General features: G+C 37.5%; 2 protein-coding genes across 4 annotated transcripts in view; both read right to left on the bottom strand.

Annotated features, from left to right (window-relative positions):
* The window catches only part of LOC114525803, a 231355-nt gene extending 222936 nt beyond the window's left edge, over positions 1-8419 (bottom strand). For all 3 annotated transcript variants that reach the window (XM_028547232.1, XM_028547234.1, XM_028547231.1), the window contains exons 1-7: positions 8280-8419; positions 4836-5038; positions 3537-3638; positions 2925-3072; positions 1999-2124; positions 1434-1711; positions 279-429 (exon numbers count right to left, since the gene is read on the bottom strand). In XM_028547232.1, coding sequence (XP_028403033.1) covers positions 279-429; positions 1434-1711; positions 1999-2124; positions 2925-3072; positions 3537-3638; positions 4836-5038; positions 8280-8310 — 1039 coding nt within the window. In that variant the 5' untranslated portion in view covers positions 8311-8419. The remainder of the gene's footprint in view (positions 1-278; positions 430-1433; positions 1712-1998; positions 2125-2924; positions 3073-3536; positions 3639-4835; positions 5039-8279) is intronic.
* A 1422-nt stretch (positions 8420-9841) lies between these two features.
* Positions 9842-17471, bottom strand: LOC114525595 (fibropellin-3-like). Its single transcript, XM_028546981.1, has 8 exons — positions 17438-17471; positions 16993-17070; positions 16328-16438; positions 14590-14715; positions 11656-11778; positions 10973-11095; positions 10260-10376; positions 9842-9870 (listed from the first exon to the last, which is right to left on the bottom strand). Exons 1-8 carry the CDS (start codon positions 17469-17471, stop codon positions 9842-9844), a joined length of 741 nt encoding a protein of 246 aa, XP_028402782.1.
* Between the last annotated feature and the right edge of the window lie 562 nt (positions 17472-18033).

Below are 18033 nucleotides of genomic sequence, written 5' to 3'. Positions count from 1 at the left end.
TTACATTTTCCGTAACCCAATCAGAATGCATAAATTTTCACTACTTCCGGTAAAAAGGTAGCTACATTTATATTTACCATTTTATATGAAGTATTTCAATTTAGGCTGAAAAATGTTAACAAATATGCCGATTTGTTTTTATAGTTTAAAACGAAATTCCTCCTAGTTCATTGCACAAAATCTCCTTTATAACTGTACAAATTTGTTATCATTGCATGCACCTGGGAATAATCCTCACTTCAAGATAAACACCTACCGACAAAACTTCGAATTCTTACCGTAATGACAGGCTTTGATGTCAACGCGAGCACATTTGCCATAATTCGGATCCTCTCTAAAGTATCGGAACAGTAATTTAACCCCGGACGTTATACGAGGTTCGATGTAATGGTAGATCGCATCGCCAGGTTTATGTGGGCCACGTAACGTCTGAAAATATGAAACGAATTATAAAACGAATAATAAACAATTATTGGATGAGGTTTTTGTGATATGCAGAGTTATCAAGGTCGAGGTAAACCTCGCCTTCGGCTCGGCTGATACCGCTTACCTCGACCTTGATAACTCTGCACATCACAAAAACCGAATTCAATATTTGTTTTATTATACATTTCAAGAATAGTAAACATAGTATTAACGAATGAAAAACCTTATTTAATAGCAACATCCAAAAATACATCAATTATTCAGACATAAATACATTCAAATGAATACAGCAGGCTCACTTGCGGATAACTGAATTTTGCGTGATTGTGCGATTTATCTGTCAACTATTAGCTAATCAAATTGTTTTTACTACTATAATGTATAATAATAGTGTTTATTGTTTAATACAATATTTTTGGATGATGTAGCTACCACCCAACAAAGGAGAATTCACCACAAAGGAGAATTCGATTGTGGAAACCAAACTGGGAACAGTCTTAGTTATTGTTATTGTTATCAGTTATTGTTATTTTATAAAACAATTACTTCATGGTTTCTGTGTTTGGATGGCGTGATTGTCTCAGTTTTGAGCTGAAATACTTGACGCCAGACGTTGGGCTGTCTGTCAAATTAAAGCTATTGAAAAATTATATTTGATGTGGAAATTTCAACACTTAGACTACAAAGGAAATGTATAGAAAAACAGAAACAATTACCAACCGGCAAAAAACCGGGAAATTTTCAAATATATTTTTAGATACTTCCCTTTAAGTTAAGATCGAAATTTCTACACGAAATGGAACTTTTTAATAGCTTTAGTTTCATATACGGCTCAACAGTTGGCGTCAAGTACTTTACCTCATAACTCAGAAAAGGTAAACAGCATTCAATCAACATGGCTTCCCCCCCCTGAGTTATCGTTCCAGTTGGTTTACAGTTCAGTGGTGATACGTGAGAACCAGAGAGAGCCTCCTGATGATGCCAAACAAATAAAAATACAAACTTACAAGTTGTGAATTGATTCTAATTTCCTGCCAACCACCAGTTTCCAAGCGGGTTGAAACTTGGACGACCTTGGCATATGACATGATGGAGATATTCGAGGCTGTTCCAAAACCAAATCCATAAAGACGTATTTCGCTAGCGAAATTTATTTCTAGCCAAGGGTCATTTATTTTTTTCGAGCACCATGCTCCGACATCACTCAGTGAATACGTTCTAAAGCCATCTTCAAAGCCTGCAGGGACAACTTCGTGAGGAATTTCCGTCCACGTTGTAGGGCACGCTGTAAAATATATCAACAATCGGATAATGCGAAATTTCCTCCAGGTGGAACCCGCATGCCTGCAGAACTACTCATGAAGGTAGTCATGAGACTTTGTTGGAATATAACTGCGCATTACTGTCAGAATTCACATGTTTGCTACCGACTATTTCCACTATTCAATGGGGTCCTTCATTTCCCACCTTTTCCCTGTTGGTACCCGCATACCCTTATACCCGTAGCTTACACGCAACTGCCCTAAATGAAAAAGAACATATCCAAATATTCGTAACACGAAGAGATCTTACCGAAAACTTCACAGTGAAAACCACTAAATCCATTGTTACAGGCACAAGTGTATCCGCCGGCTCCATTTCTATTACACGTTCCCCCATGTTGACACGGATTTGAAAGACATGGATTCGGGCGTGTATCTAAACAGAACGTGTTAATTGTGGATAGTAATATTCCAGATTGGCCGGAGTTTAGGGTATGTACACAACGGAACCTCATTCCAGTGCACTTCACAGATCAGTTGGGCCCAAAGTAGGGCGCTGATCTGAAAGATTTTTTTAACAATGTAATGATGAAAAGCTGTACTTAAATTGAAAGGTGTATTTTTTGTACGGGTGTATTCTAGGGCCTGTTTTCCACTTCAACCGTATCGTAGCGTAACGTAGCGTATTTCTTTGTTTCCGACTATTCAACCAGAACTAATGACTTTAAAACAATGAGATACGCTACGTTTCGCTACGATACGGTTGAGGGGAAAACTGCCTTAACGCCTAGTTTAAATAAATTCGACCTTCTAAATTAGAGGGGCCCATTCACATTCATTTTACCTCGGCAAACGCACGGAACGGGAGGTTCTCAAACAGACTTGCAAATTCACAGAATACAGTACACATAATGCGAAGAGCCGGCATCATGATTAAAACACATATTTAGTCACATATTTAAGAATCATGATCCAAAAGGCAATCTATATTGCTGATTATGGTAGCGAAGAGCATTGGACTGCCCCCGTAAGTAAAAGGGCCTGGGGAAGGCTGCGCCCGTGGTTCAGGCGTCACTACCCTTGCCAGAACCCCGCAGAAGTGGGAGGTGTTAGAAGAGATAAAATCTTATGAGGTCCTTTACTTAAACTGATATGCCGTGTTAGAAAAATGTTTAAGTTCCGAGTTTCAAATTCCAGGTACACCCTCCCCCCACCCCAACAGTGCGAATAACTTACCACAGGCGATTAGCTCAAATCTCACACAAGGCTCTACTACCCACGTCTGTGGCCAAATCACCACATCAACATCATTATTCTGAAGTGGTATTGGAGTATCAAAAAAATGAGTCACAATTTCATCCTGATCATGATTCCCATCCAATACCTATAAAATACAACATGATAGTTTTCAAGAAAAAGGCACCGTGCTGGAATGATTCCAAAACCAGGGTAGACCATCGTCATAGAAAGAACCCCTCAGCCCCCCCCCCCTCCGACTATTCTGGTCGTTTATGTAAATCTCTAAGACAATTTTTAAGTATCCAATAACTGATTTCGATCAGCCGACCTGACAAGTCTCAGGAGCTGTTTACATGATCCCGGTTACCCGAGATTCGACGAAGTGTGAGATGATTTTGAGGTATTGAAATAAGTCTTTTTGACACTAATAAAGCACATTCTATTTTTGAGATGACTACACGATCACCAGAATCATGTTATTTACTCATTTCAATACCTCAAAGTCACCTCACGCCTCGTTGAATCTCGGCTAAGCGGGAGGACAGCCCTAAGATAAACAAGAAGTCATCTAGAGTGACGACCTCTTCATCATAAAGAAAATTCACATACCTGATTACCATTAACAGTTACCCTACTCCCTGAAGGCCCAATTTCGTAGGACTTTACCCAACGGTCGTACTGACCTCTCCCCTTTGTCATGACACCAACAATCTATACACAAACGACAAAATCATAGCTGTAATTATTGGCAGCTCAAATTTACGTGATATTTTGAACGCGAGAAATTTTTCGGCAATTTGTCCACATAGCCAGGCGATCGGGAAACGCAGGAATGGACTGGAACTTGTGGTGAAATATAGGAATTAATTTTCTCGATTAAAACAATCGAATATCTCTTGAAATATACTTTTTTTAGGTTCAAAATTTATGTCAGGGCTATAGAAAGGAAACATAATTACAAAATTGATACAGAATAACGAAAAAATAACCCGTTAAACACTGAGAGATGGATTTCTATTCCGACAACCCTTTCTACGCCCTAATTGGCTAAATTTAAAGCGCGAGATCACCGCGGAACATTAATTAACACTTATTTACTGCGAACGAAGGAAACGTTATGTTTTGTGGGCCCGAGACCTGTCGATATTTCACGAGGCGAAGCCGAGCTCTCGACCAATGAAATGCTACGGAAACACCAAACTTTGACAAGTGGTATATAACAATAGCATTTATAATAGACCTTACGCATAATGACGTAACAAGCGAGTCACAACGAGAAATTTTGAAGGTTAATTTTTCGCCGTGACTACCAATACCACAATTCTCTGCAGGCGTCACGGCTTGATACGTCATTATGAAAAAGGCCTATTATAGTTTGTACTTAATTGTTACTAGCACACTCATCTTGGAAAACAGCGTAATGTTGTATGAGGCCAATGTGGCTGAATAAAGTTTACCTATCCACCTATCTTATTCATTTTCACCGATGTGAAATAGTCCAAATATTCAAATCGGTCATTGTTGACTGCACACTATTCTGCTTGGAGGCACATCGGTGCTGCAGTTCCGCAAGGGACTAAATTAGGCCCTCTACTTTTTTTGATCATGGTCAATGACCTCGATCCTCCAAACGATCTTGTCAAATATGTTGATGATTCGACAACGTGGGAAGTCCGGTATAGAGACTCTCAATCTAATCTCCCCTCAACCGTGGAAGCCTGCCAGAAATGGTCATTTGATAATAATATGGCCCTTAATGCCTCCAAAACAAAAGAGATGCGAGTGTGCTTTACATCAAGTCCTTCCTATCCACCAATTCTGATCAACAACCAAACAGTAAACTGGATAACGTAGCAGAAGTGACCCAAGTGTAGTCAGTATACTAAACAATAAGCACGAGTGTCTTACCTGTGAATCACGCCTTGTCACACTTATACCAAGATATGGTTTGGTGAAATTAAGAGTGCACCAGCCACTGTCATCGTTAAGCCTGCTTCTAGGAGGTTTAAGGAATTTATCCTTGTTACCAAAAAACTTTTGATCAGGAAATTCTTCACGATCCCGTACTCCAAGTGTTGCCCAGCAGTTAGCCAGCGATTCATTAGCCAACGCTGAAAATTCGAAGGAAGAGTTTCAGTTTTCTCAAGGTTTACGCATGTCGAAAAAACGTAAAACAATTAAAAGTTTAGTTACTCAAGGTTTAAGACCCGTTTGCAATTTTTGCTGTGGGTTCACCTTGATTTTCTTCTTTTGATGGATGTGAACGAGTGATTAGTTACGAATGCTCAAATATACAAGAGGTTTTATTTCAACATTCGTAAATAATTCACTCTTTTAGTAGAAAATCAAACAAAAGATGGCAGCCAAAATCGCAAGTGTAAATCTTATTCAATAATTATGTCATTCAAGTGGAAATTAAACCATTTACATCGAAATATTTTGAGATTAATGTTGAAATGAGTCTAATGAGTCAATGAGTTTTGAGTCAATCAGTTATGAGTCAAAAAATTTTGCTGCATTTTCCTAACCACAGTTTTGTAACTGCGGATAAAGATTTCGCCTGATTTGAATAAAATTTACCTTCGAATTTCTCGGCTACATTTTACATTATGGCCAACATAACTCTTAGATATATCTCTCTTAGAAGGTTAGATATCTATTCAAGGGACCGCGGAGCGTTTTTCGTATTGCTGGGGCTCGGGACCGCGCGCCTGCTAGGAGAGTCCGGGAAAATTTTAAAATATAGGTCTCTGAAATCGCCGCAAATGCCTCTCAATTTAAGGATTAATGGAAAATAATAGATAGTATGTAAAGTTTCCAGCATGTTTGGCGCTCATAACAAACATTAAACAATATAACCATGCATTGGTTATTATGTCAACTTTTTTGAAATGGATAACCACGCTGTTTTAATGGTCAAATGCTTGTCCTATGTAAAGTTCCCAGCATGTTTGGCGTTCATAAGAAACATTAAACAATATAACCATGCTTTGGTTATGATGTCAAATATTTTGAAATGGATAACCACGCTGTTTTAATCGTCATATGCTTGTCCTATGTAAAGTTTCCAGCATGTTTGGCGCTCATATACAAACATTAAACAATATAACCATGCTTTGGTTATGATGTCAAATATTTTGAAATGGATAACCACGCTGTTTTAATGGTCAAATACTTGTCCAATGTAAAGTTTCCAGCATGTTTGGCGCTCATACAAACATTAAACAATATAACCATGCTTTGGTTATGATGTCAAATATTTTGAAATGGATAACCACGCTGTTTTAATGGTCAAATGCTTGTCCAATGTAAAGTTTCCAGCATGTTAGGCGCTCATATACAAACATTACACAATATAACCATGCTTTGGTTATGATGTCAAATATTTTGAAATGCATAACCACGCTGTTTTAATGGTCAAATGCTTGTCCAATGTAAAGTTTCCAGCATGTTTGGCGCTCATATACAAACATTAAACAATATAACCATGCTTTGGTTATGATGTCAAATATTTTGAAATCGATAACCACGCTGTTTTAATGGTCAAATACTTGTCCAATGTAAAGTTTCCAGCATGTTTGGCGCTCATATACAAACATTAAACAATATAACCATGCTTTGGTTATGATGTCAAATATTTTGAAATGCATAACCACGCTGTTTTAATGGTCAAATGCTTGTCCAATGTAAAGTTTCCAGCATGTTTGGCGCTCATATACAAACATTAAACAATATAACCATGCTTTGGTTATGATGTCAAATATTTTGAAATGCATAACCACGCTGTTTTAATGGTCAAATGCCTGTCCATTGTAAAGTTTCCAGCATGTTTGGCGCTCGTATACAAACATTAAACAATATAACCATGCTTTGGTTATGATGTCAAATATTTTGAAATGGATAACCACGCTGTTTTAATGGTCAAATGCTTGTCCAATGTAAAGTTTCCAGCATGTTTGGCGCTCATATACAAACATTAAACAATATAACCATGCTTTGGTTATGATGTCAAATATTTTGAAATGGATAACCACGCTGTTTTAATGGTCAAATGCTTGTCCAATGTAAAGTTTCCAGCATGTTTGGCGCTCATATACAAACATTAAACAATATAACCGTGCTTTGGTTATGATGTCAAATATTTTGAAATGGATAACCACGCTGTTTTAATGGTCAAATGCTTGCCCTATGTAAAGTTTCCGGCATTTTGGCGCTTGTATTGCTTGTAAATTTGAGCGAACTAAAAAATATTCGAAATTAAAGACTAATTACGGAAAAATTATTGGTGGGGCTAAAGCCCAGCGAGCCACCCTGCTCCGCGGTCCCTGTATTCGTTTGATAAGTACTATACATCATTCGTGTCCGTGTTGTATCAGAGATAAAAACACTCGCCTTCGGCTCGGGTTTGTATATCTACTGATACAACACGGCCTTTCATGTTATATATTGGGTACTTATTAAACAGTTATTTAGGAGGGCATTTATTGCATTATGAAATTCGGGGATCAAAATAAAAATGTGATGCATGGGATAAGCAGATCTTCACTAACGTTCAATTTATTAACTGATATACAAGTTCGGACGGGTTTTAAACACAGCTATCACGTCAGGATTCAAGATCAAAGTTGTAAATATTCATATAAACCAATTTCAAATGTTCAAAAAAAGTTTATGGAAACTGTCAAAAAATATCGGAATCAGTCGCAAATGTTCAAAAGCGACTTACTGCGGTGACTGCATTGTCCTACCTTGCATGTACATATGAACCCTTGAAGTACTATTGTATTAATACTGGATAATTATTGAAGAATATACTTCTAACCAGACCAATGCAAATAAAGTTCATACAGACAATGAAAAGTTCACAAATCTGTAATATAATATAAATCTTAAGGGTGGTTTGGAACACCGTACCAGTAACGTACTAACCAACTGAAAATATGAAAATAACAACGTAAATTCGTAAACCATAAGTTCGAAAAATCCAGCTGACTTGAGCTGACTCATAACTCATCGACTCACAACTCATAGACTCATTTGACTCACAAAGCAGGCGTTCTCAAATATTTTAGCTCAGTTCTTCAAAAAATGGATAATTTTATTTTATTTCCATTTTGAACAACCGGTTCCTGACAATGAAGACGCTGCAAGGCAAATAAAGGCATTATATTTTACGTCTAAGATCAGGCGTTTTGTAGGATAAACATTCAAATCGTCTTAATAACAATTCAAAATTACTTTCGGTCGCCAAGTAGCAACAAAGCAATTCGATATCCACTTCGACAATCTTCAATATTTGGCGTTTGTAAATCTGAAAACTACATTTGAATTAAGAATGAATTATTCACTTACACATCGCACAGCCATAGAATTCAACACGCATACATAGATAGTTTCCAGTATATTCAAATTCGTAAAGGACTACTGCCGTAGCTACTTTAAAAGGATAAATACGATGTTTGTTTATCGAATACGAATCGCTGTGGTGGTTAGTCAGTGGCTAAAAAAGAGTGAGAAAAATAGCATAAGTAAGGTTGTGTTTGTATGCTTGAAATCATTGAGATTAGTCAAAATTTAATGCTTGCAGACGACTGAATACACTCACAGCTATTCGAGCATTTATTTTATACTGCAAACGACAAAAATCGCACAATTCGGCACGCTTGAGGAAATGAAAATCACTCCGCTCTGGAGGTGATATGAAAAATGATCCGATATACATTTCTGTTTCCGTGTAGTCGCCCTAAATCGGTGAATAATATGTTTGGCGGGAAAAATAAATGGACATCAAGCGTTTGTAAAAGTTACCGATTCCAAAAGTTATATTTCACTGTCTATCGACGAGAATATTTCATTTGGACTTTTTGCTAGCCTTCGTTGTCCGCCATTTTGTTTGTATTTTGAATTAATCCGTTATTGTGTTATCAAGACAATTCCGATACCATATGTATATCGAACTAACGTAGATAATCCAATACGAAAACTAATCCGGTATCATGTAATCGAGACAAATCCGGTACCATATGTATATCGAACCAACGTAGATAATCCGATACGAAAACTAATCCGGTATCATGCAATCGAGACAAATCCGATACCATATGTATATCGAACACTGACCTAAAATTGAACCAACGTAGATTATCCGATACGAAAACTAATCCGGTGTAACTCGGGCCTAAAAATCACATAACTGTTATCGCTTCTTATGTACCGACTTACCCCGAAGTATGAAATACTGCCCGCGTTATGCACTTTTCCGTGAAATCTATTGACATAATTGTTTCCATTGGGATCCCCTTGCATCGCCAATGCCGAGATGTAAGTAACATTGTAAAAGGTAATTTTAAAAAAGACGGATTCTGGTACTGGCAGTACTGAGCACCAAGCTCTCTCAGGGTGATTCAAACGGGCGTGCAAAGCAGGAAACTCGCCATTAATAGGTGTGCTTGAGGTCAATTGGCCATCTTGGATTAAACGTTTGCTGTTGTCAATTCCAAGTGGGTTTTCACATTTAAAATCATCGACTTGAGCTGAAAATAGAGACAAAGAATTAAGAAAAATTGCATCTTGTAACCGGGCCTTCAGGAAATTCATCTTTGGCCGCGGCAGATAGCTTACGTGGGGGGAGTGGGGAGGGTGATACTAATATTCATATATTTGCCTTCTAATTTAGTTTCTTTTTCAATTCATTGTTTGTATACGGTTTGTTACCACGAACAACTCCCGCACTTTTATCAGCGTCAAACGCGGAAAGTCTGATGTTACAAGAAATTTGATTGGGTCCACAAAACTATCGAGCCAATCAAACTTCTTGTTACATCAGACTTTTCGCGTTTGACGTCTATTCTGATTGATTCCTTAGCAGCGGAGAACCTCAGTTTTGGCGGGAAATTTTGAATTCTCCAGATTTTTTAAAACGATTTTACGGACTTTTTGAGCGCTAGAAAGAGGACACGGATGCTTTAGAAGATGATATTTTAAGGGTAAAATTAATTCCAAACATAAAACAACACTGAATAGAATAACGAAGTTGGCAAAGTTGGAAACAAATTTGAATTAGAGTTGCTGATGATTTTACAATAAAATCAAAATTTCTCAACATGTTATATTTGAGATTTGTTTTGTCATTTACTTAAGTTTCTAAAACTGAATGTCGTCTAGCAATGATATTAAAATCTCGTTTGTTGGACTGAAAAGTTTCTGTTATCTTCATACGGTCAAGATTCTATAGAAATGGGTCTTGAAATGAAGCTGAAAATATTCCAAATCGAAGGTATTCTATTAAAGTATTGAAGTGGTGTTTCAAATATTGCTTATGAGTATACTTACATATTTCGCAGAGAGAACCAGAAAAACCGAATACACAACGACAGTAGTCAACTCCAGTAGCGTCCGTTGAACACACGCCTTGTTTAGGAGTGCAGGAAAGACTACAGGATGATCCGACTAAATCACAAAAATATTCGTCAGGGGCCGGTAGTTCGAAAGGCGTTTTGCTTACGCGGTCATGGATAAGTTCAAAATGGACAACAAAATTATATATTTATTGAACAACTGAGCTGAAATATTTCGATGTAAATAGTTTAAGTTTCAAAGGAAGTGCGTATTAAATGTATAAGATGTAGGTTCAGTCGTTCACATGATGTATGAGTATTTTTAAACTTTGGCTTATCCACCGTTTAAGCTAAACGCCTTTCGAACAACCGGCCCCAGCTTACTAAAGACGTGTCTATGCATGTGAGATGTGGAAACTTTACAAAAGCTTTCCTTAAACGGAAATAGAGTACTTCGTTACATACATGACATATAAAAGGATTTAGACTTTCACGCGCGTGTACGCGTGCGTACGAAAAACGCGTGTGTGGAAAGCAGCCCTAAGTGAAAAAAAGGCTTGATGCCGAAATGTGACCAGGACTCTTTTAACAAACGCACCGGGATTGTTATACTTTTCCTCTCGACGCTACTGATTACGGCAATGATAACATTATAGGAAATAAGAAATAACTACGATAATAATAATGTTAAAAAAGTTCAATCGTCACCTGGTCCTAGTGGTGTTTCACAATTATCTCCTGTGTAGTCAGGTGCACAAGAACAAGTGTATCCTCCTAACCCATCATTAATACAAGTTCCTCCATTAACACAAGGGATGGTTGCACACGCGCCTGTAGAAAAGATAGGAAAGTACATTATATACATATTAAAGTTAACAAGACGTCCACTCGGCGTTAACCTGAAGTTGTTGTAGCGCTGCAGAGGCAATAAAGACAACAAATCGAAGATCTGAGGTTCATAGAGTACACAATTTAAATATTGCAAATTTTTGTCCAATACGCGACGGGCCATTTAATTTAACGATAATAAAAACAAGTGCATGAATGAGGAAGTTATTTCTTTCCGTTGGTTTCGATTTCTTTAAATACCAGCTAAAATCACTCGTGTGCCTGACACTAGGGGCGATTACGACTACGATTACGATTACGAAATTCGTCCCCCTTCCACAGGTGTTGTTTTCTTACACTATCGTCACGATCAGAAATGTAGCTAGAGATTGTTTCGTGTTTTCAATTCTTTTCAAAATGTACACGTCATGCACACGCCATCACACGGTGGATTTCTTATCATTTCTGACGTTTTAGTGACGACGCTGCTGATAACAGCAATGACAACATTATGGGAAACAATAACTACGATAATAACAATATCAAAAAAGTTCAATCTTCACCTAATTTTGTTTCGCAGTTAATTCCTATATAGCCAGACAAACAAGAACAAGTGTATCCTCCAGACCCATCTTTATTACAAGTTCCGCCATTACCACAAGGGCTGTTAGAACACGCGTTGGTTACTATAGAGAAAATAAGAAAGTACATTATATAAATTAAAGTTAATTATAAGCGGAACTTGATCAAAATAAATAAATATTTACTAAATTACCATACATTAGTGTTATTTGAAGTTTTTCGCCACCGAAGGAAATCGTATTTAACGCGAGACAAAAATATTGTATTTTTTCCGAATGCATTTTTTACGCTTTTCTAACTAATCACCACACGCCAGGTGAGCTAACCAACCAATCACAAAACTGCTAATAAATACTGTAGTTCATACAAAATTCGTTAATTTAATAAGGGTACAATCATTTTCAAAAGTAGTTAGGACACCTACTATCTTTAGCTAAAATCTACTATATAGGATGATTTCTATACACCCCCCCCCTCCCCCCAATCAATGTTGGTTTTCAAATCCAAACACGTTTCAAAATTTTTTCACATTTCTTTGCAAATTTGTACCGTTTGGCATAATCACGACGATTCAGAACTCCCTTTTTTCTAGCGTTCAAAAACTTGAATCCTGCGCCCTTAATCTCTCTGTAGAACGTTGAATAAGATGCTCCCGAAGATTCAAGTCCGCTGAAGCGAATAAGCTCTTTCAATGTGAAATTCGGATTAACATCACGCAACTTTCTTATACTACGCTCTAAATGCCTGCGATCACGAACAGATAGCTTTTTAGGTCGCCCCGTACTTGCAGATGACCTTTTCTTCTGCTTTAGCCTCGGTGTTTTCAAATATCGCGCGACAGTTGACTTAGAGATTTTAGCTTTTTTAGCAATTTCACGAATCGAATACTTATTTTCCATACTTAAGAATCGAACAAGCGCCCGCGTCTCATCAGAAATCTTTTGTACGAAGACCATTTTGGCAATTATATATAAAGGATATCGAGGAAACGGTTTATCCTATATAATATACTGACATGTATGGCTGACCCACTATTGTATAGCATGACATATTAAACCACATACGCACGTCACAGTCGACTATTTGCGTCAAATATGCACAGTTTGTACGTGCTGTTTATCAGCTCACCTTTGCATCCTACTCACTTAGAATACAAGTTGCTAGTTTAGCAGATAAATGCGCATTTACCTCTTGCAAATGCAGCAATAATGTCTCAACGCAAACACTTTCCCGAATATACATTGTGGTGATACATTTCATTTAGTAAATTTTACTTTTATAGCACAATTATAGCTCTGATTTGCCGAGAAATAAACCGCAAATTGAGAATACATAAATATTAATGAAAACTATATACAATTTACAAAGCATAGGGTGATGATAGCTCTTTTAGGTTGGTTTAATCATGAGTAAATACCTTAATTTAATCAATATAGTTAACTAAGCTTTCAGACAATCATTTTCAAAAGTAGTTGGGACACCTACTATCTTTAGCTAAAATCTACTATATAGGATGATTTCTATACACCCCCCCCCCCTCCCCCCAATCAATGTTGGTTTTCAAATCCAAACACGTTTCGGAACAAAATGTCCGTCTATTTGGGACACAACATTGAAAAGGGGGCGCGGGGGATCTGGGTTTGTCTTATAAATCGGTAATTTGGCTACCTGTCCCAACTCTTTTGAAAATGATTGTAGGTAAGTAGATACTAGATAGGTAGGTGATACTTTATTTAAAACCAAAACACGCTAGCCCAATCAACTCTAGGCTGATCAATAGGGAGCTTTAAGGCTGTTTTCCATTGTCGCGTTTTTCATACGCACGTACACGCACGTGAAAGTCTAAATGCTTATATAAGTTATCTTTAAAAAAACGAAATGAATAAACCGAAAGAACTTAGTTTTCCGCGTAGCTTAGTATGCATTTGCCGACCTGGATGTTAAATAGTAAAAATTTAAAAGCACTTAAACTTTTACGTGCGTGTACGTACGTGCTAAAAACGCGAAAGTGGAAAGCAGCCTTTAGCCGTGACTACGAGTACGACTACAAGTACGAGATTCGTCATTCTCGCGCGTTCTTTGCTTACGCCATCAGCCAAAACTCGTAGTCGTCGAGCTTTTGAGTACGAGTTTGTTGGCAAATTTCGCACTCGAAAGCCCAACGACTACGAGTTTTTGGTTGATGGCGTAAGCAAACAACGCGCGAGAATGACGAATCTCGTACTCGTAGTCGCTGCTAAAGCTTCTATTAGGGACGACAACGAAATAATAAACAAGTTGAAGCCGCCTGTAGACTTCTTATCAATTTCTGTCATTTCGTCAATTTCGTGCCGAACTTGGGGTGTAATCTTGACGATTTTGACAACGAAATTGCAACAAATTTTTGCCCACTCAAAAGCCCAAACGACTACGAGTTTTGGCGGATGACGTAAGCAAAACAACGCGCGAGAATGACGAATTAATATTTTACTCGTAGTCACTCACTGCTAAAGCTCCCTGCTGCCACAGAGTAAACAATAGATACAGAGCTGGAACTAGGTATTTTTTATTCTTATTTAACTATTCGAATAGTAATTAAATATGGCGTATGTTTGTACCCGTTTTTTTTAGTGCATGTGAGCTAAAAGTGACCCACAGCGCATGCTCGGCAAGCGCCTGAAATGTTCAAAATGGCTTGGATTTCTCGCTCAAACATTTTGATTAATTGAAGCTTTAAAATATCGTCACTTATATAGCATTTTACGCACGGGGGTACACCATAGTTTCAGCTCTGTATCGATTCGTTAATCTGTGCTACTTCAGTCTAAACTCGTCTATGCTACGTGCTCACGTCGGCGCACTTGGGTGTCTTCAAATCTTACTTTACCGCTCTTATGTGGCTCCGGAGTTCCTGCTGCGAAGATGTACATACATACCTCCTGACGTCTCGCAGTATGTCCCAGTGAAACCTGAAGCGCAAGTGCAGGTAAAGCCCGCTGAAGCATCGTAATTACACTGGCCGGTATTCAAACACGGATCATGGGTACAACTAGTATGCTTTTCTAAACAAATGACAAACGTATTATGTAAATAAAACTTTCAATTTATAGAATAACCAACAATACAATGAGACATTGGTAAATAGCTGTGCCGGATGAGATTATCCTGTACGATGAATTTTAAATTTTCTATCGCACGCGGGATTTTTAAAACATTTTAAGCTGTCATTTCACCGTAGTAATTTTATAAAACAACGGACCTTATACGCTATAGATAATTTTTTTTGTCTAGGCGATAAACCTATAGCCCTCTCAACTGGGAGAAAATTTGCCGAATATGACTAATGTGAAAGCATATCAAACCTAAATTCCTAAGGGAATATTTTTCTAGTATGGGTTTATGTCAACTTCGCATGTTAGCTTACTTCCACAAAGGTTTTTATGGTATTTTACGTGATAAATGGCTATAGAAGTAGAGGCGAGGTAATCGGGGGGTGCTGCGGGTGTGACGCTCCTTCCCCTCAATAATTTACCATGATAAAAGGTTGGTCACTAAAATGTAAAAACGTAATAACTCATAATAAACATAATAAAGTTGGGCAGTTTTTATTATAAAAGTTTGTTACACCAGACATCCCCCAAAATTTCTCCCGCTCCGCTGAATACAAGCCAATGGCATCAGTACGAAATATCACGTCAGTATGACGGATTCTCGTAGCCGTAGCAGGAGCTGTAAAGACTGCTTTCTACTGTCGCGTTTTTTGCACGTATACGCACGTAAAAGGTTTAAATTCTTTTCAAAGATACTTATAAAACCAACAATTGAGTAGATGCATTGGGTTGGATTCTGTTGAAGATTTGGCATAAAAATAACTATATAACACCAAGTTTTAAACTTTTACGCGCGTGTACGTACGTGCAAAAAACGTGGTAGTGGAAAGACGCCCTAAGACCAGTTTCCACTTGCGATTTTTGCAACTTTCGCCTATTGATAGATGTGAACGAATGAATAAGTTACGGATGTGCACATAGGAGTACTGATGTATCAGACCATTCGTAACTGTCCACTCTTTCACATCCATCGAAAGAGAAAAATCGCAGCAAAAAGTACAATGCAAGTGTGAACGGATTTGCAGTCAAAACTCAAATTTAAAGTTTCTATGAACACTTCCCCTGAAACTCATTGACATTTTTATCTCGCTATTTTCACGATCGCCCATTCTTCACAGCTTTCCATTGAAAAGCGGTCACCCAAAAAATGACAACCCTTGTGATTACATATAAGTACGCCTACGAATACGAGATTCGTCAGATTCGTCAAATTCGTTTGCAAAATTTAAAATTGAAAAGTTAGCTGAAAACATAACTCAGTGGGAAGCTAAAAACATAGCTACTACAGTAACAAGGGGGAATTTTGTTTAAGACCAATCAGCGAGTGTGTTTACATATTCAGTAACCCAATCAGAATGCGTAAATTTTGACGACTTCCGGTAAAATGGTACATTATTTAACATATTACATGAAGTATTAAAAATTTAGGCTTTCTGATTGATTCAAGTTTACTATATAGTAGTTTTGAAACTCAAATTTTCTAGAACTTCAAATTTGCTATGATAAATTACTCTCATGCTGTACCAGAAGATTTGATGAATTTCACTAAACAAGCACTACTTACTACTACAATCGACATGATAATACCCAGGAGCACAATGACATTCTTTGTTATCGTCACCGCATGTTCCTCCATTTAGGCAATTACTGTCATCACCTTGACAATTAGCTACAACTGAAAAAAAAAATTTAGTTCAGTACTGCATTACTTTGGTTTTTTTGGAGTTATATTGAGTGGCGGGAACGAAAAGCACTTCGAACAACCTCTATCGCTATTTCCTTGTATCTTACAAATTAATTACCGAACACTTAGTTATCGCAACCGAAGGAACATCTAACACTTTATTACTGCGACCGAAGGAAACATGTTTTGTGGACCCGAAACCTGCCGAAATCTCATTGGGCGAAGCACACTAGCCAAGTGAAATATCGACGGTCGAGGGTCCAAAAAACAATGTTTTACCAATTTCACCATTATACTAGAGCTTGAAAAAGCATCCCAAATTTGATAAATTTGCATAGTTCGGTTGAAAAATACAAAAAGATGGAAGATATGGCCCTCTAGCTGCTAGAGAATTTTGTATACTTTGTTCTATAGTACCCGCCCAACGCCATATCATGCAGCACCCACCCAACGCCATACTAACATATATAGTTACCCACATTTTTGTCTTAAATAAATAACTATGTAATAGGAAAACAAATAAAAAATTGAATCTTGTGGCTTACTTTGTTGGAAATAAGAGGTCAGGACCAGTAAACACAACAAGTTTGCAGTGAAGTGAACGGCCATGTTACCTCTGTAACCTGCAAATATTTAAACACCATAATTTATTCAGGTGATCTTAATTGGCCTTTCTCACGATGACGAATATGCCGCCATTTTGGGGGGTACTTTTTTTCAAAACAACGGCGACTGTCTTTATTTTTAGGCTGAATTTATTCTCTGAAACATTACACGGTTGCCTTGACTAAAATTTTCCGAATTTTTTTATAAAAAAAAATTCATCGGCTTTGCTTGGTCTTATTTTTTGGTGTTTTGCAAGAACTCAAGTTTGTCCGTAGTGGCAAACGAGCGTCAGTAAACTCGTTTTTTGGTTAATATATTATACCTTTGAGAGTACTAAAAAAATCAATGTAGACGATGATAGCTATTTAGACAATTTGTTTTTACCGTATGCAAGCTTCAAATCCCCAGTACAAGGCATTTTGTTGAGCATTTATAAATCTTTTTGCTCACCAAATTTGAAGTCAAAGTGCAAAGAATTGTGGCTAAGTCCATATGCCGAATGCCAACCATTTTCCGTGCTATACCTACTCCGCCCCTGTCTGTACATCAGGGGACGGTTGTATATCAAGCCCGTTTAGCTTAAACGGTGGATAAGTTCAAAATAGAAAGCAAGTCTGATTAGATTGTGTGTTTTGAACGTTTTCCCGCCAAAACACGCGATACATAAAAAATCAAGAGGTAAGGTACTAAGGAATTATATACTGCTGACAAAATATATTTATTTAAAGATACGGTTTGAGATTCTTTTGATATACAGAAAGACTTTGCAAACTGTGTGCAAGTTCGTTTTATAGGTTAGTTTTGAGGCACATACAGCGAAGGATCTATAAGGCACCAATATATATAGCGCTCCTAGGCAACTAAGTGAAAACTTTATAGACAGGATTTAGAGACGGGTTCGTCTCCAAAAAACCCAGTTACAGAGTTTTTCTCCCCACAACCGTGATATATGTTACTTCAATGTATAGTGATATCCTATT

Source organism: Dendronephthya gigantea, unplaced genomic scaffold (genome assembly GCF_004324835.1).
Source record: "Dendronephthya gigantea isolate DGI-Jeju-01 unplaced genomic scaffold, DenGig_1.0 000035F, whole genome shotgun sequence".
Classification (NCBI taxonomy): Eukaryota; Metazoa; Cnidaria; class Anthozoa; order Malacalcyonacea; family Nephtheidae; genus Dendronephthya; species Dendronephthya gigantea.
This window is presented reverse-complemented; position numbering and strand designations above follow the sequence as displayed.

Coding starts and splice junctions, on each gene's coding strand:
- LOC114525595 (XM_028546981.1), bottom strand. CDS start 17,471: ATGCCTTGTACTGGGGATTTGAAGCTTGCATACG. Junction 14,716..16,327: donor TTATCATGTCGATTGTAGTA/GTAAGTAGTGCT, acceptor TCATTTGTTTAG/AAAAGCATACTAGTTGTACC. Junction 11,779..14,589: donor ATACTGCGAGACGTCAGGAG/GTATGTATGTAC, acceptor TTTTCTCTATAG/TAACCAACGCGTGTTCTAAC.